We start from the raw sequence: 23,394 nt of genomic DNA on the forward strand, positions 1-23,394 counted from the left end.
GGATGTATTTCAAGGCCTATCTTCAAACTCAGTGCCTCTTTGCTTGACATCATGGGAAAATCTAAATTAATCAGCCAAGACCTCAGAAAAAGAATTCTGGTTCATCCTTGGGAACAATTTCCAAACACTTGAAGGTACAATGTTCATCTGTACAAACAAGAGTACGCAAGTATAAACACTATGGGACCACACAGCCATCATACTGCTCCGGAAGGAGATGCGTTCTGTCTCCTAGAGATGAACGTATTTTGGCACGAAAAGTTCAAATCAATCCCAGAACAGCAGCAAAGGACCTTGTAACGATGCTGGAGGAAACAGGTACAAAAGTATCTATATCCACAGTAAAACGAGTCCTATATCGACATAACCTGAAAGGTTGCTCAGCAAGGAAGAAGCCACTGCTCCAAAACCGCCATAAAAAAGCCAGACTACGGTTTGCAACTGCACATGAGGACAAAGATCGTACTTTTTGGAGAAATGTCCTCTGGTCTGATGAAACAAAAATAGAACTCTTTGGCCATAATGACCATAGTTATGTTTGGAGGAAAAAGGGGGAGGCTTGCAAGCCGAAGAACACCATCCCAACCGTGAAGCATGGGGGTGGCAGGATCATGTTGTGGGGATGCTTTGCTGCAGGAGGGACTGGTGCACTTCACAAAATAGATGGCTTTATGAGCAAGGAAATTGATGTGGATATATTGAAGCAACATCTCAAGACATCATTCAGGAAGTTAAAGCTTGGTTGCAAATGGGTCTTCCAACTGGACAATGACCACAAGCATACATCCAAAGTTGTGGTAAAATGGCTTAAGGACAACAAATTCAAGTTATTGGAGTGGCCACAAAGCCCTGACCTCAGTCCCATGGAAAATTTGTGGGCAGAACTAAAAAAGTGTGTGTGAACAAGGAGGCCTGCTAACCTGACTCGGTTACACCAGCTCTGCCAGGAGGAATGGGCCAATATTCACCCAACTTATTGTGGGAAGCTTGTGGAAGGCTACCCAAAATGTTTGACCCAAGTTAAACAATTTAAAGGCAATGCTACCAAATATTAATTGAGTGTATGTAAACTTCTGAACCACTGGGAATGTGATGAAAGAAATAAAAGCTGAAATAAATCATTCTCTCAACTATTATTCTGACATTTCACATTCTTAAAATAAAGTGGTGATCCTAACTGACCTAAAACAGATTATTTTTTACTAGGATTAAATGTCAGGAATTGTGAAAAACTGAGTTTAAATGTATTTGGCTAAGGTGTATGTAAACTTACGACTTCAACTGTATATGCCGTTTTGCAGATGCTGTTATCCAAAACATCTTACAGTAGTACGTTCACACATTTTCGCGCGGCAGGCCCCAGTGGGAATCCAACCCACAAAGAGTGCCTGTCATTATTGACATTTGTCATGATGTTTTTTTGAGTGTGGTTTCTCCTCTAGTTTAACAAGGAAATACGTTTGTTTGATCGTTTTTCAATGTTGAGTTGTTTTCTACAAAGTGCGCCCCCACGTCGCCTCCTGCTGTGCGATTGTAAGTGACAACAATAACACATTACATCTAAGAGAGACAAATTCCTTTTTACCAAACCCCATCTGTTTGGCTCCCTACTGACCCAGAAAAAAAAGAGAGAATAAAAAGAGGAAGCGTAGAAAATAACTGCCCCCATATTGACTCTCGACGACCCTCATTCCAATACTAACTTGCTGTGAGTCTGTTGTTATCCATTCCACTCATCCTATTTCAATGGTCTCCGTTAAACTCATAATGACTCATGTTCCCATTCCTCCCTTCTTCTTTTCCCAACCTCCGCCAATGAGCAAATAATAGAATATGGAATCTATTTAGTCTTTCTATGGCTATCTATCTTTTCTACGGTCTGTCTCCTCCAGACGTTCTAACTGGCTCTCTCATCCTCCGCCTGCTGATGATCACATAGGTTTCTGTAGATCTAAATGCCACTATGTCTATGGTCCTTCCCTGATTGACACAATAGTGACATTTCTATCTGTAAAATTTCTATTCTAACTCTAGGGCCTTTCCTTTCTTATCCCTCCCAGCTGATGACCAAACACCCGTCGAAGCGTCTGGGCTGCGGCTCCGAGGGAGAGAGGGACATCCGGGAGCACGCCTTCTTCAGACGCATCGATTGGGAACGTCTCCAGAACCGCGAGATCCAACCCCCCTTCAAGCCCAAAGGGGTGAGTCACACACACATACACACAACCTACCCATGTCTGATTAAAATGAGGTTTAAAAAAATGACATTGTACAAGTTGTTATTCGCTTTGGTAATCGATATTTCTTCTTAAATGCAAAATTATTGAAATGGTGGCTCAATCGTAGCTTTGTATTCATTGGTATGTCTGGCCCGTTGTCACACACAATGGACATTTACTCCACTGAGGAGTGTGTGGTTGCTTACTATCTGATGCGATCTCAGTCTCCCATTCAGATGAGTAACAACTCACACACACACACTTTTATGTATACACAGACACATACACACGCGTGAACATACTTACACACACACACACACACACACACACATACGAACTATGCAAACGTGTACAATAGAGACACACACACATAGAGACACACACCTGTGAATGTCCGGCGGCCGTCTGTCATCCTAGTAGAGCCCAGGCAGACTTCCACCTGGTCTGTTGTCAGATCAGATTGGCCTGCATCTGAATGGTGTCTGTTTGGCAACTCTCACAGGTTACAGTCCATTCTGGTCCAGCACCATTTGTTTAGCATGGCAAAGCCCCAGCGGCTATGGTCTCTCAGTCGTCACACTGAACAAAAGACAACCTTTTCTAACGACAAAGCCTCGGCATGGGCTACAATACAATAATACAAATTTTATTCACATATACGTTACCTTTCAAAAGTTTGGGGTCACTTAGAAATGTCCTTGTTTTTTAAAGAAAAGCTACATTTTTGTCCATTAAAATAACATAAAATTGATCAGAAATACAGTGTAGACATTGTTTATGTTGTAAATGACTATTGTAGCTGGAAGCGGCTGATTTTTAATGGAATATCTTCATAGGCGTACATAGACCCATTATCAGCAACAATCACTCCTGTGTTCCAATGGCACGTTGTGTTAGCTAATCCAAGTTTACAATTTTAAAAGGCTAATTGATCATTAGAAAACCCTTTTGCAATTATGTTAGCACAGCTGAAAACTGTTGTTCTGATTAAAGAAGCAATAAAACTGTCCTTCTTTAGACTAGTTGAGAGTCTGGAGCATCAACATTTGTAGGTTCGATTACAGGCTCAAAACGGCCAGAAACAAAGCACTTTCTTCTGAAACTCATCAGTCTATTCTTGTTCTGAGAAATGAAGGCTATTCCATGCGAGAAATTGCCAAGAAACTGAAGATCTCGTACAAAGCTGTGTACTACTCCCTGCACAGAACAGGGCAAACTGGCTCTAATCAGGATAGAAAGAGGAGAGGGAGGCCCCGATGCACAATTGAGCAAGAGGACAAATACATTAGTGTCTAGTTTGAGAAACAGACGCCTCACAAGTCCTCAACTGGCAGCTTCATTAAATAGTACCCGTAAATCACCAGTCTCAACGTCAACAGTGAAGAGGCAACTCCGGGATGCTTGCCTTCTAGGCAGAAAGAAAAAGCCATATCTCAGACTGGCCAATAAAAATAAAAGATTAAGATGGGCAAAATAACACAGACATTGGATAGAGGAACTCTGCCTAGGAGGCCAACATCCCAGAGTCGCCTCTTCGCTGTTGATGTTGAGACTGGTGTTTTGCGGGAAATTTCTCGGTGACCCCAAACTTTTGAACGGTAGTGTAAGGTCGTGGCCAAAAGTTTTGAGAATGACACAAATATTAATTTTCGCAAAATCTGCTGCCTCAGTTTGTATGATGGAAATTTGCATATACTCCAGAATGTTATGAAGAGTAGTCAGATGAATTGCAATTAATTGCAAAGTCCCTCTTTGCCATGCAAATGAACTGAATCCCCCAAAAAACATTTCCACTGCATATCAGCCCTGCCACAAAAGGACCAGCTGACATGTCAGTGATTCTCTCGTTAACACAGGTGTGAGTGTTGATGAGGACAAGGCTGGAGATTACTCTGTCATGCTGATTGAGTTCAAATAACAGATTAGAAGCTTCAAAAGGAGAGTGGTGCATGGAATCAGTGTTCTTCCTCTGTCAACCATAGTTACCTGAAAGGAAACACGTGTCGTCATCATTGCTTTGCACAAAAAGGGCTTCACAGGCAAGCATATTGCTGCCAGTAAGATTGCACCCAAATCAACCATTTATCGTTTCATCAAGAACTTCAAGGAGAGCGGTTCAATTGTTGTGAAGAAGGCTTCAGGGCGCCCAAGAAAGTCCAGCAAGCACCAGGACCGTATCCTAAAGTTGATTCAGCTGTGGGATCAGGGCACCACCAGTACAGAGCTTGCTCAGGAATGGCAGCAGGCAGGTGTGAGTGTATCTGCACGCACAGTGAGGCAAAGACTTTTGGAGGATGACCTGGTGTCAAGAAGGGCAGCAAAGAAGCCACTTCTCTCCAGGAAAAACATCAGGGACAGACTGATATTCTGCAAAAGGTACAGGGATTGGACTGCTGAGGACTGGGGTAAAGTCATTTTCTCTGATGAATCCCCTTTCCGATTGTTTGGAGCATCCTGAATAAAGCTTGTCCGGAGAAGACAAGGTGAGCGCTACCATCAATCCTGTGTCATGCCAACAGTAAAACATCCTGAGACCATTCATGTGTGGGGTTGCTTCTCATCCAATGGAGTGGGCTCACTCACAATTTTGCCTAAGAACTCAGCCATGAATAAAGAATGGTACCAACACATCCTCCGAGAACAACTTCTCCCAACTATCCAGGAACAGTTTGGTGATGAACAATGCCTTTTCCAGCATGATGGAGCACCTTGCATAAGGCAAAAGTGATAACTAAGTGGCTCGGGGAACAAAACATCAATAGTTTGGGTCCATGGTCAGGAAACTCCCCAGACCTTATTCCCATTGAGAACTTGTGGTCAATTCTCAAGAGGCGGGTGGACAAACAAAACCTCACAAATTCTGACAAACTCCAAGCATTGATTATGCAATAATGGGCTGCCATCAGTCAGGATGTGGCCCAGAAGTTAATTGACAGCATGCCAGGGCAGATTGCAGAGGTCTTGAAAAAGAAGGGTCAACACTGCAAATATTGACACTTTGCATCAACTTCATGTAATTGTCAATAAAAGCCTTTGACACTTATGAAATGCTTGTAATTATACTTCAGTATTCCATCATAACATCTGACAAAAATATCTTAAGACACTGAAGCAGCAAACTTTGTTAAAATTCAGATTTGTGTCATTCTCAAAACTTTTGGCCATGACTGTACACGTACAGTATGTGCTTAGATCTCCCAGCAATGAGAATATTCCCCAGAGATCAACATTCACAGTTGACATTCAAATGTGTAATTACAAAACAGTAGTTACATAGTGGAACAACCGAGTGTGTAATAACATCCGGAGTCACATATGTGGAATAACCTTTGGCAAGTTAGTGTACTTACATATTCTTTATTCCAGTTGTGTAATAACTGATTCTGCAACAGCCCTATTACCATGGAACGACATAGTAAAACCTATAACTACTATGTTAGCAGTTATTACTGTTACTTTACATCGTAATAGGGTCAAATTAATGTCAAGTGATATCTAATCATCCTAACGGATGCAACTACACCAACTGTGGATACGTCCCAAATGGCACCCTATTCCTTACATGGTGCCCTATAAAGGGAATAGGATGCCATTTGGGACGCCGCCTGTGTATTGCATGTGGAGGGTCCACATTTCAGCAGCAATGCAGCAGGCTAGTTGACTCATGACCAACCATCAAACCCTTCCGTAGCAATCTGTCCTCGCTCTGGTCCAGGGTGTTACGTCAACCTCCTAATTCTTTCCATTCATCCAGATGCAGTGGAAGAAGGCTCAGCCGCACATAACGCCCTGGACCAGAGCCAAACCATGATAGAATGCAGCTTCTCGCTGCCCCCCTTTAAACACGGTCAAAACAACCCTGTAAGACCTGTATAATGACTTAGACCGTCGCAATGGAAGGCGTTGGCGATGCATAATTAACAGCATGCCCATGCCTTATGTATGTACGTCTTTAACATGAGCGGACTCGCTGTCATACGAAGTCAGGGAGTGTTTCTGAATCCCTGTGTGAACGCACACGCACCCACACAGACAAAACATACTTTATTATGAAAGTGATGTATGTGAAAGGGACGAAGTAAGTCCTTCGGTGTGCACGTTCAGGTGTGTGTGTCTTCATTGTCTGTCTTCCTTTTAAATGTGCAGCGTACTTCTGTTCCAAACCCCTTGTGCTTCTCACAAGGTGAATACTGGCCTCCCACTGTCCCTGGAGTCTCGCGCTGGTGTGTGGACTCCAGTATGAGTATGTAGGTAGAGGTGTGTGTTGGTGTGTGGACTCCAGTATGAGTATGTATGTGTGTTGGTGTGTGGAGTATGAGTATGTGTTGGTGTGTGGACTCCAGTATGAGTATGTAGGTAGAGGGGTGTGTTGGTGTGTGGACTCCAGTATGAGTATGTAGGTAGAGGTGTGTGTTGGTGTGTGGACTCCAGTATGAGTATGTAGGTAGAGGTGTGTGTTGGTGTGTGGACTCCAGTATGAGTATGGTGTGTGTTGACTCCAGTATGAGTATGTAGGTAGAGGGTAGTGTGTTGGTGTGTGGACTCCAGTATGAGTATGTAGGTAGAGGTGTGTGTATGTTAGGTGTGTGGACTCCAGTATGAGTATGTAGGGAGTGTGTTGGTGTGTGGACTCCAGTATGAGTACTCCAGTATGTATGTGTGTTGGTGTGTGGACTCCAGTATGAGTATGTAGGTAGAGGTGTATGTTGGTGTGTGGACTCCAGTATGTGGATAGAGGTGTGTGTTGGTGTGTGGACTCCAGTATGAGTATGTGGGTAGAGGAGTGTTTGACTGCAGGTGTGTGTGGATGAAAGACAAGTGACAAGATGAAAGGAGAATGATAGATGGAAAGTAAAAAGATATATGGACAGACCTGTGTGTGTGTGTGTGTGTGTGTGTGTGTGTGTGTGTGTGTGTGTGTGTGTGTGTGAGAGAGAGAACTAAACCTCTTCCCCTGACCTATAATAACCATCATCCATTTCAATCCAACTCCACACTGGAGTTGTAACACAGGCACCACCGGGAGTCTATTACAACCAATTGTCTGTCATTAGATTCATCTTTACACCGCCACCCATCCCTCCCTGACCTGCCTCTGTCTCTCTAATCCTCATCCTCTCCTCCTCATCCATCCTCTCCTGAATCAATCACACTTCATGCCTTTTCTGACAGCTGGGAGATTGCCATTTAATAGCCAGGTACAGTGAGACCCAGATTATGAACACTAGAGGGTTTATCCATCTATCGGAAACAGAGCAGGACAGATAGAACGCAGGGAAGAATAACAAGAACACCTGCTACAGTAGCTATTTATAGATACAGCTTATCTAGACTCATATTTAGAGAACCACTTGATATGTGGTTTAAGTTTGTAAAGATGGAAGTGGGTCAAAGTGGAAGGATATAAGACTTGCTGATTAATGGTGATGGAATCACTGTGGTCAGGGAGCTCACCGTAAAACTTAAATTAATAGCCCGGGTGTTTATTTGCTTCAATCACTGAACACAACAGGTGCTTATTGGAGACAAACTTCTATTTGAGCCAGGTGTCTATTTCCTTAATGAGCACAGCTTTTGCTCATTTGCATGTATAATTCCAGCATTCACTTCCAACATTTTAATTCATTTCTTCATTCCCTGCACCAATGTGTTATCATTTACATGCTGTGTCATGTTTCTTTTGTCTTAGTATGCCTCTATTAATAAAAAATTAATAAAAAATAATAATAATTCCTTGCCAGAATTATTCTCCTGGTAACTGTGCATTTTCGGCAGTTCTTACTTGCCACTGGAGGGCGATCGGACGATTTCTAGGGGTTTGTACTCCCTATGTTGTTGACTGTTTTTCTGCTTGTCTGTTAGCTATAAGTTCTAAGCTGTTAGCAGTCAATGGTTAGCAGTTTCTTACTGGCTATTAAAAAAAGATTGCCTTACTTTTTTTTTGTCATCCCTGAATTATTTAATGTAACAAATCAAACAATAAACCTCGTAAACAATTCATGGTTAACCTGGTAAATAAAACATTTAGAGCCGTCGTTTATTTAAAAAAGGCATTTATTTGATTAAATTTATGTCGTTGCCCGAGTATTAAAAGGGACAAATGGCTACTTGAGACTCGTTGAGTCATATTGAGGAAGTGTTGGATTGGAACATAAGGCAAGGCTGAGGTGCTGTGAAACACACATACTGTAGGTCTGAAACACACATACTGTAGGTCTGAAACACACATACTGTAGGTCTGAAACACACATACTGTAGGTCTGAAACACACATACTGTAGGTCTGAAACACACATACTGTAGGTCTGAAACACACATACTGTAGGTACTGTAGGTCTGAAACACACATACTGTAGGTCTGAAACACACATACTGTAGGTCTGAAACACACATACTGTAGGTCTGAAACACACATACTGTAGGTCTGAAACACACATACTGTAGGTCTGAAACACACATACTGTAGGTCTGAAACACACATACTGTAGGTCTGAAACACACATACTGTAGGTCTGAAACACACATACTGTAGGTCTGAAACACACATACTGTAGGTCTGAAACACACATACTGTAGGTCTGAAACACACATACTGTAGGTCTGAAACACACATACTGTAGGTCTGAAACACACATACTGTAGGTCTGAAACACACATACTGTAGGTCTGAAACACACATACTGTAGGTCTGAAACACACATACTGTAGGTCTGAAACACACATACTGTAGGTCTGAAACACACATACTGTAGGTCTGAAACACATACTGTAGGTCAGACACAAACATACACACACAGATAAACACATGAAAAATACTGTATGAACAAACTCACCAATCTACATTTTGGACTGTCTATGAGTCATATGTTTTTAGTGGTGGTGGTTGTCTGTGTTCTTTTTGGATTTTCCCTTCTAGATTCATTTGAGACAGAAACCTAATAGTATTATCTGATTACTAAAGAACAATTAGGACATTACTATAGACCAACTGATTTTGAAGGATGGATGAAACAACTGTAGTATTTTAAGTGTTGTTGACCAAAGATACAGTGCCTCAAAGAATTCACATCCATTGACTTTTTCCACATTTTGTTGTTACAACCTGAATTTAAAATGGATTAAATTGACATTTTCTGTCACTGTCTACACGCAATACCCCATAGTGTCAAAGTGGAGTTATGTTTTTTGATATTTTTACAAATTAATTCAACATGAAAAGCTGAAAAGCCTTGAGTCAATATGTATTTGTTTTTGCAAGCCTAAATAAGTTCAGGAGTAAAATGTTAACAAGTTGCATGGACTCACTCTGTGTGCAATAATTGTGTTATGACATAATTTTTTTATGACAACCTAATCTCTTTACCCCACACATACGATTATCTTTAAGGTCCCTCAGTCGAGCAGTGAATTTCAATCACAGATTCAACCACAAAGACCAGGGAGGTTTTATCAATGCTTTGCAAAAAAGGGCACCTGTTGGTAGAAGGGTTAAAAAAAAAAGTTGACATTGAATATCTCTTTGAGCATGGTGAAGTTATTAATGACACGTTGGATGGTGTATCAATACACCCACAAAGACACAAGTGTCCTTCCTAACTCAGTTGCCTGAGAGGAAGGAAACCATTCAGAGATTTCAGCATGAGGCCAATGGTGAATTTAAAACAGTTACATGTGATAGGAGAAAACTGAGGATGGATCAACAACCTTGTAGTTGCTGCACAATACTAACATAATTGACAGAGTGAAAAGAAGGAAACCTATACAGAATAAAACATGCATCCTGTTTGCAACAAGGTACCTAAGCAATAGTGAAACATTTTTGGCAAAGCAATTACATTTTTGTCCAGAATACAATGTTTTTGTTTGGGGCAAATCCAATACAACACATTACTGAGTACCACTCTGCATAATTTCAAGCAAAATGGTGGCTGCATCGTGTTATGGGTATGCTTGTTATCGTTAAGTCTGGGGAGTTTTTCAGGATAAAAGAAATGGAATGGAGCTAAGCACAGGCAAAATCCTAGAGGAAAACCTGGTTCAGTCTGCTTTCCACCAGACACTGGGAGATGAATTCACCTTTCAGCAGGACAATAACCTGAAACACAAGCCAAATTTACACTGAATTTGCTTGCCAAGATGACAGTGAATGTTCCTGAGTGGCCAAGTTACAGTTTTGACTTAAATCAGCTTGAAAATAGTTGTCTAGCAATGATCAACAACCGATGTGTGAGCTTGAAGAATTTTGAAAAAAAAATGGGCAAATGTTTCACAATCCAGGCGTGGAAACGCTTAGAGATTTACCAAGAAAGACTCACAGCTGCATTCGCTGACAAAGTATTGACTCTGAGGTGTGAAAATATATGCAAATATTTCTGTATATAATTTTCAAGAAATTTGCCAAAACGTCTTGGTATATTGTGTGGAGATGGGTTAAAAAATATATGTGTAATCCAATTTGAATTCAGGCTGTAACAACAAGATGTGGAATAAGTTGAGGGGTATGAATACTTTCTGAAGGCACTGGATGCTAGTAAGAAGATCATCAAAACAACAGTGAGATGCTGAGGTCGTTCTGTGGTAGGATAGAGAGAGAGGAAGAGTTTGAAATGGTGAGGGAGAATACTTCATTTTAATAGAAACAGACAACCATTTATCATACTAAATATAATTCCTTTAATATGCTTGAGTTGCGAGTGTTTTTTGTGTGTGTGTGACACAGAGAAATACCCAAAGTACGTCAAATGGCAGTTTACGAGCAATGCCATCTGTCATTAAGAGTAGCACAACGTAGCGTGTACAATGAGTGACATTGTAACAAACATTAAACACATCGAAACTAAGCTATACAGCAGGTTTGAGTCAATTTCATTGGGGTCAACATTCAGTCAATTCAGGAAGTAAGCCAGAATTGGAATTGCACTTGACTTTCTGAATTAATTTAATAGAATTAGCATTTGCACACGGGGGTTAGGTCTCAAAGGCAAAAAGGGGGAGGATGAAAAAGAGGAGAGGAGGTGATGAGAAAAGAAGTTGGACAGAAATCTATTGCCTTTAGTGGAAGATTTGGGAAAACGTGTAGGAGATTGTTTCTCAAGATCAACATGAGATGTGTGACTGACTGGCCATTGTTCAAACAAGCCAAATAGACACGACAGTATTCGAGGAGACTGATGAAAGAGGGGGATGGAAGGAATTTGTGCAATACTCCTTTCATCCATCTCTTGTGTGGACACCTTGAGAGCGAGGATGTGTGTGCGTGGGGTCGGTTTGACAGGGGTCTGTGTTTGAGTGCACAAATCTTTGTGTCTATAGAATGGAGTATGCTGTTGTTTCGGGGTGTCATTTGGTACAAAAACCCATAAACGTCATCGTAATCTGTCAGCGTGAATTCATATGCGCCTTTCCTTCCACAATATGTATTACAAGGAGATCTGTGCTGTTTTGCGCCACAAAGATGTCGCCATATCAGTATGTGCCTTCTCTCTTCTATGTTGATATGTGTTGTGGCTGTTTTCCTCTCCTCTGTTCTACTGTGCCTTGACACAGAGTGACAGTGGGTGGCTGGGAGCCAGTGTCACCTGTCTGTCAGTTTAGGAGTCAAGGAGGACACAGGAGTACAGTCAGAGCCCCCAGGCTCACTGAACACACACACACATATACACCACCCAACTCTGAATACAGGACAATGGGACTTTTCTATTTTGAACAGACACATACCACCACCAGCGTGCCGTGTAGACGACCACACCATCCCAATCAATGAAGATTTTCCAAGCACAGTGGAACACACACAGCCGTACAACAATGTAGACCTCCATAGGGAATCCATAGTGAATTCCACTCTGGAGAAAGAACTTCCACATCCAGACCCAGGCTTTCCATGTTAAAAAAACACTTTCGCACTCTCATGCCAACCCAAACATTACTGTGCTGGCTCGGTTTTTTACCTTTCACATTGTCCTTTCGGGCATGGTTCCAGCAACTATGTTGGGTGTATTTCTGAGGTGTCCTAATCAGTGATTGATGTAGATTTCGAGTCAATATATCACCAATCTTCCCCTATCTGCAAGTATGGCCAATGGCATTACACCTTATTGACATGTAAATTCAACTAACCAATCTGAATAAATAAACATCCAAATAAATATTTCTGCAGTAGCAAGAGGAAGCATAACCAACCCTGTTACAGGTGCGTAACGAGGCCAGCACAGTACAGCTTGCATCTGCTTGTCTCTGCTAAGTAATGTAAATCGACCCATATCCTTTTCCCATGCCGGCTTACAGAACAGAGAGAGATATAGAGAGGGAGGGATATTCCCTGCCAGGTTCCTGGGGAGGTTTAAAGCCCATTAAGTAGGACGAACACACACACACACACAGTGTAGGTGGAATAACTGATGAGGACAGAGCGAGAAGAAGAGGTGCAGCAGGGTTTCTGGTGTAAACACAGAACCACACTGTGAAGTTGGAGAATAAGTCTTTAATTCCCCAGTCCCCACTGCCTGTGCTCTTTGTAATGCCCCTGTGAACTGTGGTGTGTTATTATAGATTTACCATTGTCATTTTATGTGTTGACTGTATCCGTAGCAATGTAATGGTCCTAAAGCGTTTTGAGTTATATATTTGAATTTACCCAATTAACCAAGGTACTGGCGACAATCCTTAGACTCTTAAGACCCAACCCAAGAGGGAATCACTGCAACCAACCAGTAGCCTCCAAAATAAACCACCATTTTGGGGAAGATTGCCTTTGAAAAGAAATGTTCCACCAAACTCTACAGGCCTTCACGTATCAATTGTTAGAAGGCACACTGTGTCATGAAGTAGAATTGAGGCCTTCACAAGTTCAAGCCACAGTGCCAGGCACTTTAAAGGGTGTCAGAAGTGTGATGTTACTGACAGCAGTATTTTTGGTGTTGGCGGCCATTTTGTGCCATTTGCGTCCCAGTCGCCCTAATGTTCTTCAGTAATGCCGTAGGGCTAGAGCAGCTGCTCTTATTCAGATGTAATGACATACTGTCATGTAACAATTATTCAAGACGGATGCAAAATACTTAAGCAGATGTATTCTCCAGTCACTCTGGGTAAAGGCATCTGCTAAATGACTCAAATGTATAGTGTAAATCGATTTCTCTGCCCATTTTGCATTCAAGTTTAAAAAACGTACACAATACAATTGAAATAAGACAACTGAATGCTGGCTTGACTCCATTGAGAACTATGTCATACTGTACATACATACAAATGAATCACATAATGTATGTTTTCTTGTAGATGACCGAAATGAGATGTACACCCATGCTCCCAGAGCGTTCACAGAGTTGACCTTGGCTTGTTAGCTGTGGAATGCTAATCCAACCATCCTCGCCTGATACTTCTCCATGCTATTGATAGGTTGAAAGGATGAAAGCGGCTCAACTTTTCTCACATTCAATAGCAGAGGTTTGCTCTGCTCTTGTCAACACTCCAATTATCCCTTTGACAACCTGCTGTTGCTATTTTGATTCAAGTGAACTTCCTGTTTGTCGCAACGCAATCAGCTTTGACAGTGGGGGTCAGATGTTACGTAAAACCTCTACATACAGTCGGGGTCAGATGTTACGTAAAACCTCTACATACAGTGGGGGTCAGATGTTACGTAAAACCTCTACAAACAGTGGGGGTCAGATGTTACGTAAAACCTCTACAAACAGTGGAGGTCAGATGTTACGTAAAACCTCTACAAACAGTGGGGGTCAGATGTTACGTAAAACCTCTACAAACAGTGGGGGTCAGATGTTACGTAAAACCTCTACATACAGTGGGGGTCAGATGTTACGTAAAACCTCTACATACAGTGGGGGTCAGATGTTACGTAAAACCTCTACATACAGTCGGGGTCAGATGTTACGTAAAACCTCTACATACAGTGGGGGTCAGATGTTACGTAAAACCTCTACAAACAGTGGGGGTCAGATGTTACGTAAAACCTCTACAAACAGTGGAGGTCAGATGTTACGTAAAACCTCTACAAACAGTGGGGGTCAGATGTTACGTAAAACCTCTACAAACAGTGGGGGTCAGATGTTACGTAAAACCTCTACATACAGTGGGGGTCAGATGTTACGTAAAACCTCTACATACAGTGGGGGTCAGATGTTACGTAAAACCTCTACATACAGTGGGGGTCAGATGTTACGTAAAACCTCTACATACAGTGGGGGTCAGATGTTACGTAAAACCTCTACATACAGTCGGGGTCAGATGTTACGTAAAACCTCTACATACAGTGGGGGTCAGATGTTACGTAAAACCTCTACAAACAGTGGAGATCAGATGTTACGTAAAACGTCTACATACAGTGGGGTTCCGAAATGATTGGCACTCTTGATAAAGATGAGCAATAAGGACCACATAAAATAAATAATTCAACTATTGTTTGCTCAATAAATGGGATATGTAATATTATTTTATACTGATACAATTGCTCAGAGAAAATTATTTAGTTTCAAAAGTAATATTTTTTTATTTTAAATGGTAGGGGTCAAAATGATTGACACCCCTAAAGATTCTTAGAACTAAAGAAATAGTTTAGTGTTTGGTCCATAGCATGCAATGACTACATCAAGCTTGTGACTCTACAAACTTGTTGGATGCATTTGCAGTTCGTTTTGATTGTGTTTCAGATTATTTTGTGCCCAATAGATATGAATGGTTAAAAATGTATTGTGTCATTTTGGAGTCTGTTTTATTATGAATAAGAATAGAACAAGTTTCTAAACACCTCCACATGAATGTGGCCCCTACCATGATTGTGGATAATCCTGAATGAGTCCTGAATAATGATGATTGAGAAAGTTATATTGTCAATGATCATACCCTCAAGACATGCTAACCTCTCACCATTACAATAACAGGGAGGTTACCATGTCTTGGGGGTATGATCTTTGACCATTTGTACTTGTTAAACAAAATGTTTTTTTCTGAGCAATTTTATTAGTATAAAATAGTATAATTTCCACATTTTTGTGAGCATACAATATAGCTCAGTATTTGAATTATTTTATACAGTCGTTATTGCTCCTCTTTCTTTTACATTTGAGTAATTTAGCAGACTCTCTTACCCTGAACCACTAACAGTAAGGAGTGCATGCATTTCCATACCGGTCCCCTTTGGGAATCGAACCCTACCAACTGAGGCACACTTCAGTGTGTCAATAATTACGGACCCCACTGTACATCCAAACAGGTTATCGGGTCAGGAGCGACTAAGACGTGTTTGACTGTAGAGATCCTGACATCATCTCCCTCAACTCCCCCTGCGACTCTTTCCAAAGTCGTCTTCGTACAGATTGCTGTTTCACAGCTGCACGCCAATGTTACTCTTTAAAACCATTGGATTCCGTTGCATTAAAAACCTTATAATCCAGGTGACTGGGGTTTCCTCCCAAATGGCATCCAATTCCCTCCACAGTGCACTACTTTAGGGCCCATAGGGCTCTGGTCAAAAGTAGACGCACTATAAAAGGAATCGGATGTCATTTGGGACTCGTACTGGGATGTAGAGCATGTCATGTGATGTTAGCGTGGGAACAGGAGGGGGAGAATAGGAATAGAAAGAGCGGTATCAGGTGCGAAATGTTCTCTCTTTCCCTTCGTTCTCTCGTTTAGCAGACCAGGCGATGGAGGGATATCTAATCAAGCCCGGTTTCTATTTGCACATGTATTTCTTCTTACCTTTGTGTGTTCTGTATGTTACAGTTGCAGCCACCTGCGCCTCCCATTTTAAAACCTTTCTGTCTCTCTCTCTCTTTCTATCCCTCCCTCGCAGTGCGGCAAAGGGGCGGAGAACTTCGACAAGTTCTTCACGCGCACCCAGCCCCAGCTCACGCCACCCGACCAGCTGGTCATCGCCAACATCGACCAAGCTGACTTCTCAGGCTTCTCTTTCATCAACCCCCAGTTCATGCACCCCTCCCTGGTCTCCCTGCACACCGTATGAGGAGGAGGGGGGGGGGGACCACGGACCCCCCTTCCTACTTCCGCTACCTACCTAGTACTAACCTTCCACCAACTGCAGCTTCTCCAAGTCAAACTCCCAAAACTTTACAACAACAACGTGGACGCTGATATCGACCACCATTTTGAGTTCCTCTATCAATGTATTAATGATGTGTCCTAGAGGAATGGGACTTGGGGCTCTGAGTGAGAGGAGTTGGTGAGTGGAAGTGCTGTGTGTTAATGGTGAGGGGGAGGATGAAGGTTTGAGGAAGGAGGCGTATGTAGGGTTGATATACTTTCCCACCCACCCGTTGTGTTTGTATTCGAATGGGCAATTATTTTAAACCAACTCCTATTGAAATTATTCATGATAGGTATTGAGATGACTGACCTGTTGTTTTGAATGTGTGGGGACAAAACCCATGAAACAATGCCAGTTTTTTAAAAACTGATTCTAGAGCGAAGGGTTAACTTATTGTTAAACCCTGTACTGGCTATACTAGTCTCCATTGAAACCCAAGGAAACTACAAACGTAATCTCTTGTTTTGAGCTATTAGGTCAGAGTTTGAGCCAAATATGAGGTCAGTACAGGGAGACTCTGTTTACAGTCTTACCTTGTGTTGGTGAGATTTTATTTCAATATGTGTCATAACAGGTGCCCCTATGTTTCAATATGCATCAAATAATACACACCCAGTACGAATATCATGACACACTAACAATAACACACACATACAAATGTAGGCTCTTCATTTGATCACCCTATTGCAGGAAAACTTTCAGGAAAACTTTCCTGCATTGCAAACTAAAAAGTGTCATGTATTTGACGTTTAAAAAAAGGCTTTTGAAGTCTGTAATTTCCACTTAGAAATGTCCGACTTTATTTTCCCTTATGAAAAATGTATCACCACCTTTTAAAAAAAGGCTATTAATTATGATCCACCTAATAATAATTCACATTTCCTGTAGCTGCAGGATTATTTTCCTGCTGTAGCAAACTGGCTCAAATTAAGACCGTGTATCTGTACACACAAATTACAGTTACACAGGGATATCTTGAACCTTGAACTACAGGTTGTATGGTTATCTTGTCATTAGGTTTACAACTGTGAGTGGACATTCAGACAGAATGCAGTAGAAGTTCTGGTTAGAGGAAGTAGGCAGTGCAACAGTCCCATCTTCTTTAAACACCTACACAAGAATCACAGGTTAACAGAAGTGTAAAAGGTCGAGATCAAGTAACACTACTTTATGACAACCTTTTTACTATCCTCCCAACTTTGTTGTCACTGTTTGCCCACTTATCAAAAATGGCCATGATTCTCTTTGACGTGAGGAAGTCCTTCAAAGTTAAGTTCCTGAGGGAAAATTCTTGAGGATTTAGGAAGGAAATTACCTAGAACTCTGTTTTTTGTTTGTTTGAGAGGTAGCAACTAAATGAAATTGATGTTGAGTTATTGTCTGCTTACTCTATGAACCGTGCAATATTATATTGCATGCTTATACCCTTCTACATGGATATAACACCATTCTAACCATGTTGACTAGAGTATCACGTTATTAAAACGTTTAGTTCCCCTTTCTGCTTTAATGTGATGTCATGCATTCCCCCCCCAATTAGTTCTAATTAATATTTTAATGTAACACATACCAGTGTTTTAACTCTTTTGTAAATATTCATGAGTGATTTAAAAAAAAAAGTATAGTATCTCGCAGTTTTTATACCAACAACTGAATGTGATTTTATTACTTTAGATAGGTTAACATATTTCTATGTAAAAAAAAAATAAAAGTACCCCAAAATATCAATTTTGTAACGATTAGGTAATCAAATCGGTCGGGATTAGCAAACTGAGAGAAACATCTGGACGTCTTTTGCAGATATTATCAAGCGTTTTCCGCTTGCTCTCATCTCAATCGCGCGTATCCGATGTTCTTGAATGCGATCGTTGAGTGAGTTGACTGAATGTGTGCCTGGCTCTTGTATCTGCATGATACTCGGTACCAGTAACCAGGCCACTGGTCAGACAGCAAGGAGTCTCCGCCCAAACACAGATCCAGGATCAGCTGAACCTAAGCCATTCACAATTAGGAGACTATGGGCAAATCTGACTCCAGATATGCGGTTAGGGGAACTCTTAAAGACGTCTCTGTATTAGACCAGCGGGACAACTTGCTCTCTAGTGTGAAGGGGTTTTGTTTCTTCTTATCGTTAGTGTTTGTTCATATAAAAAAAATACAATTTACCTAATTTTTGTTTTGTTTTTTGGGGGGTTATAGATTCTGCTCAAGTAATTCAGGAATGTCTCTCGGAATTATCACCATAGCAATTCATATCTTCACATCTAACTGTTGATGGATTCATACAATTCCCTTGACTTTTGCTCCTCTAAACCTTTTTCTAACCTTGTAACTGTGCCAATCCTGAAATAGCCAGAACCCGATGATAGCAGCGTTGCACTAGCTGTAGTCGTACCGATGACGCGTCATTACCGAAGTCTTGTCAGTACCAAAATCTTGTCAATACCGATGTGTTGTCAATACACATGTTTTGTCAATACCGACGAGTACAGATGTCTCTCCCTGGTAGACTCTTAGTGATTAGTCCAAGAGAGTGTGCCAACCCACATATCACAGCGTCTGTCCGACACGTGCTTCTCGCTGAAAATATGTAGCTAAGGGAATGCTAATTCAAATAATGTCGACATGGTTCTGATGCCAGTCAATTTGGCAGTCGTTTCTTGTAGGTTTTTTTAATTTTTCTGTCACATTAGTAGCCTACACCTCCGTGTGAGTTTACCTTTATGCTTTATAGCCGGACAGCAGTATGACGCTTCTGCTATACCATGCCTGCTTACCCCTTACCTTACCTCTCTGTGCCTATCAGTCAATGTGTATGTTTACATGCGTGTATGTGAGAGAGAAGGAAGGAAGGAAGGAAAGCATAAATGGGTGGTTGATGAGTGATTGGGTGAATAAATGAGTGTATGTGGTTGAGTGAATAATTGGTCAGTGAACAACCACGTTCCTCCTATTGGCCTGTTAAACCCCCTGTCTGGGTAGCTCATCTCCTCTGTTCATCCTTCCATTCCTCCCCCCTTTCTCAGTGCCTGGGCAATCAATCCATTCTCTTATTGACAAAGCCCTCATCCCTTCTCCTTCAAGATCCAATCAGTTCATGAAAGCAGTTTTGTGTGAGAAACTCACCTGCCCCTTCCCATCCTCCCAAAACACACTGGGGAGAGAATTGGCCAAATATGTTTGTTTTCACCTTCGTTTACATCCTGTGTTATATTTTCCTTTGCCTTAGCTCCTACCGGTGCGTCCCAAATGGCACCCTATTCCCCATACATTGCACTACGTTTGTCCATAGGCCCTAGTCAAAAGTAATGCACTATATAGGGAATAGGATGCCATTTGAGAAACAGTCAGTCTCTAAACTCTCCCCCATTCTCTGTTGATTCATGTCCAAACCAAGCGCTTCTTCTGTCCCTGTACATAATGATTTAGATATCTACATAAACCTGTAAAAGAAAGAATATATTGTATTTTGCAAATGGTGTATGTTCGTCCTCCCCAAAACCCTTTGAAAGCGAGTCTGGGCTACTTACCTTGTAATCAAGTGTCATTTGTACCTACTGTATGATAATGCAAATAAAAAATACAAATAATGGCTATTCGGAAGCTGTTGTCTTTTTTACTTAAACATAAACTCAACTCATCAAAATCCAACATTATAAAAGGTTTGTTCCTGGGAATGACATTACTCTATTTAAATATACTGGGTAACACTTTACGGTCCATAATAAACCATTTAGAAGGCATTTACAAAATGTTTGCTCGCCATTTATTAGTCACTACTCCCACATTTGTAAACGTTAGTACATTTTGAAATTACACTGGTCACTCCAAACATTTTGAAAGTGTTTCTAAAGTACAAATGGCGCTCACTTTAAATGGCAAAAAGACTACTAATGATTTATAAATGTATAACACACAATTTATAAATGCCTTATACATGGTTTATTACAGACTCTTAAAATAATGTCACATTTCTGTCAACTCACAATCATCAAGTGTTCTCAAAATGGGATTGGTTTTTCTAGTCTTATTCTGAGAGATGCATCTCCTGCAGAACCCCAATATCGCTGTCATCGTTTCCTCTCCTTCACTGCTGACTTGGACGGGAAGTTTGCAATTGATGAAACCATTGGAAAATTTGATTCGAGCAAACAAAGTATGAAAAGGCACAGAAATGGGGTTTTAGCTGCGAGGAAGAGAAGATGGCTTGCTTGGGGAAAAGTCAGATGGCCTTACCTGATTCTTTGACAGTCAACCCATCTACACTAACAGCACGAGCACAGAATACAACAAGGAAACGACTTTCACAAACAGTTGGTCCAGTTGTAAATTGTTATATGAACACAGTCACAACAGCATTTCTCATAACTGTCCCTTACGGGAATCAACACATGCAACCAAGATGTATGACATTATGTCCACGATCTCAGTAAGCTTCAGTAACAGGTGTCCAAGTCTCTCTTGCCGTTTGGATAAGCGTGATGAACCTTAACCAAGGTTCAGTAAGCCTGGCTTACCATCATATGCGAGGAAAAGGGGTGAGTGCATACGGACATTAAAAGTTTACAAGCTGGTTGGCACAGGAAGGCCCCTGCAGATGTTCCAGTTACGGAGTTCAACCTGTACTTAATATCTATCTGGGCTGTGTCTCAAATGGCACCCTATTCCATATATAGTGCACTACTTTTGACAAAAGCCCACTGAGTGTACCAAACATTAGGAACACCTGCTCTTTCCATGACAGACTGACCAGGTGAATCCAGGTGAAAGCTTTATAAACGTCACCTGTTAAATCCCCCTCAATCAGTGTAGATGAAAGGCAGGAGACAGATTTAAAGAAGGATCTTTACACCTTGAGACAATTGAGACATGGATTGTGTATGAGTGCCATTCAGAGGGTGAAACATTTAAGTGCCTTTGAATGCAGTATGGTAGTAGGTGCCAGGCGCACCGGTTTGAGTGTGTCAAGAACAGCAACTCCGCTGGTTTTTTCACCCTCAACAGTCCTCCGTGTGTATGAAGACCACCCAATGGACATGGAGTCAACATGGGCCAGCATCCCTGTGGAACGCTTTCGACACCTTGTAGAGTCCATGCCCCGACGCATTGAGGCTGTTCTGAGGGCAAAAGGGTGTGCAACTAAATATTAGGAAGGTGTTCCTAATGTTTTGTACACTCAGGGTATACAGGGTTCCATGTCCTCTCCCATGTGGACTCATGAGGTCATTACACCTTTGCAACCAGGTCAGACAAGCAGAATACAGGAACTATAAAAGCTGTGGTAGGTAGGTAATGAAATTGCTTACTGTAATGTTTGTGTACTTAATACTTAGAATTTCATATCTGTGTTTGTGTGAAAGCATTTGTGGAAGAGCTTGAGATAAGCAAATTCTTGTACTGTGTACGCTACACTATATCCTGTGCATAATGACAAATCAACTTTGATGTGGCATGGACAGACATAGACAGACGTGAGTACTATACACCCACCTTATGCAGATGTCTGAGTAGGTTGATCATCAGCTCCATTGCTGGGTAGACTGAAGGACAGGCTGGTGTTGATGAAGAACTATGGTGGAATGGTCAGATCTGTTAGAACTTATCAGAAAGGGCAGCATTTTTTGGCGGATCTACAGAGCGGATATCTACGGAACGTCTTACTAACCAACCAGGGGCCAATCAATGAGGTGGAAGGAGCTCCATTCATTTCATGTCAATTCAAGGGATGAAATTCAAATATTGTGAGATATACTGTCCATTCGAAAAGTATTCAGACCCCTTGACTTTTTCAAAATGTTGTTACATTACAGCTTTATTCTAAAAGTGATTCCTCATCAATCTACACACAATACCCCATAATGACAAAGCAAAAACTGCTTTTTAGAAAGGTCTACAAATTTATAAACAAATTTGGAGAAATATCACATTTACAAAAGTATTCAGACCCTTTTCTCAATACTTTGTAGAGGCATCTTTGACAGCAATTACAGCCTTGATTTATGACACTACAAGCTTAGCATACCTGTACTTGGGTAGTTTCTCCCATTCTTCTCCTCAGATCCTCTCAAGCTCTCAGGTTGGATGGGAAGTGTCGCTGCACAGCTATTTTCAGGTCTCTTCAGAGATGTTTGATCGGGTTCAAGTCCGGGCTCTGGCTGGGCCACTCAAGGTCATTCAGAGACTTGTCCCGACGCAACTCCTGCATTGTCTTTGCTGTGTGCTTGGGGTCATTGTCCTGTTGGAAGGTGAACCTTTGCCCCACTCTGAGGTCCGAAACGCTCTGGAGCAGGTTTTCATCAAGGATCTCTCTGTACTTTGCTCTGTTCATCTTTCCCTCAATCCTGACTAGTCGCTGCCGCTGAAAAACATCCCCACACCATGATGCTGCCCTCACCATGCTTCACCGGATGGTGCCAGGTTTCCCCCAGACGTGAATCTGGCATTCAGGCCAAATAGTTCATCTTGGTTTCATCAGACCAGATAATATTATTTCTCATGATTTAGAGTCCTTTAGGTACCTTTTGGCAAACTCCAAGTGGGCTGTTGTGCCTTTTACTGAGGAATGGTTTCTGTCTGGCCACTTTGCCATAAAGGTCTGATTTAATAGTCCCTCTGACAGAGATAGTTGTCATTCTGGAAGGTTCTCCCATCTCCACAGAGGAACTCTGGAGCTCTGTCAGAGAGACCATCGTGTTCTTGGTTACCTCCCTGACCAAGGCACTTCTCCCCCGTTTGCTCAGTTTGACCGGCGGCCAGCTCTAGGAAGAGTCTTGGTGGTTCCAAGCTTCTTCCATTTAAGAATGATGGAGGCTACTGTGTTATTGGGGACCTTCAATTCTGCAGAAATGTTTTGGTACCCTTCCCCAGATCTGTGCCTCCACACAATCCTGTCTCGAAGCTCTATGGACAATTCCTTCGACCTCATGGCTTGGTTTTTGCTCTGACATGCACTGTCAACTGTGGGACCTTATATAGACAGGTGTGTGCCTTTCCAAATCATGTCGAATCAATTGAATTTACCACGGACTCCAATCAAGTTGTAGAAACATCTCAAGTATGATCAAAGGAAACCGGAGTCAACATGATCAAAGGAAACCGGAGTCAACATGATCAA

The 23,394-nt window shown here is 41.6% G+C and overlaps 1 protein-coding gene across 1 annotated transcript in view; it reads left to right on the top strand.

Moving 5' to 3' along the window:
- LOC135539360 (protein kinase C alpha type) overlaps positions 1-19,876 on the top strand; it is a 204,167-nt gene extending 184,291 nt beyond the window's left edge. The window contains exons 16-17 of the mRNA XM_064965190.1: positions 2,061-2,201; positions 16,029-19,876. Of these exons, the coding sequence (XP_064821262.1) occupies positions 2,061-2,201; positions 16,029-16,199 (312 nt within the window). The 3' untranslated portion in view covers positions 16,200-19,876. The remainder of the gene's footprint in view (positions 1-2,060; positions 2,202-16,028) is intronic.
- The last annotated feature ends 3,518 nt before the right edge of the window (positions 19,877-23,394 follow it).

The sequence above is a fragment of the Oncorhynchus masou genome, chromosome 5 (genome assembly GCF_036934945.1).
Source record: "Oncorhynchus masou masou isolate Uvic2021 chromosome 5, UVic_Omas_1.1, whole genome shotgun sequence".
NCBI lineage: Eukaryota > Metazoa > Chordata > Actinopteri > Salmoniformes > Salmonidae > Oncorhynchus > Oncorhynchus masou.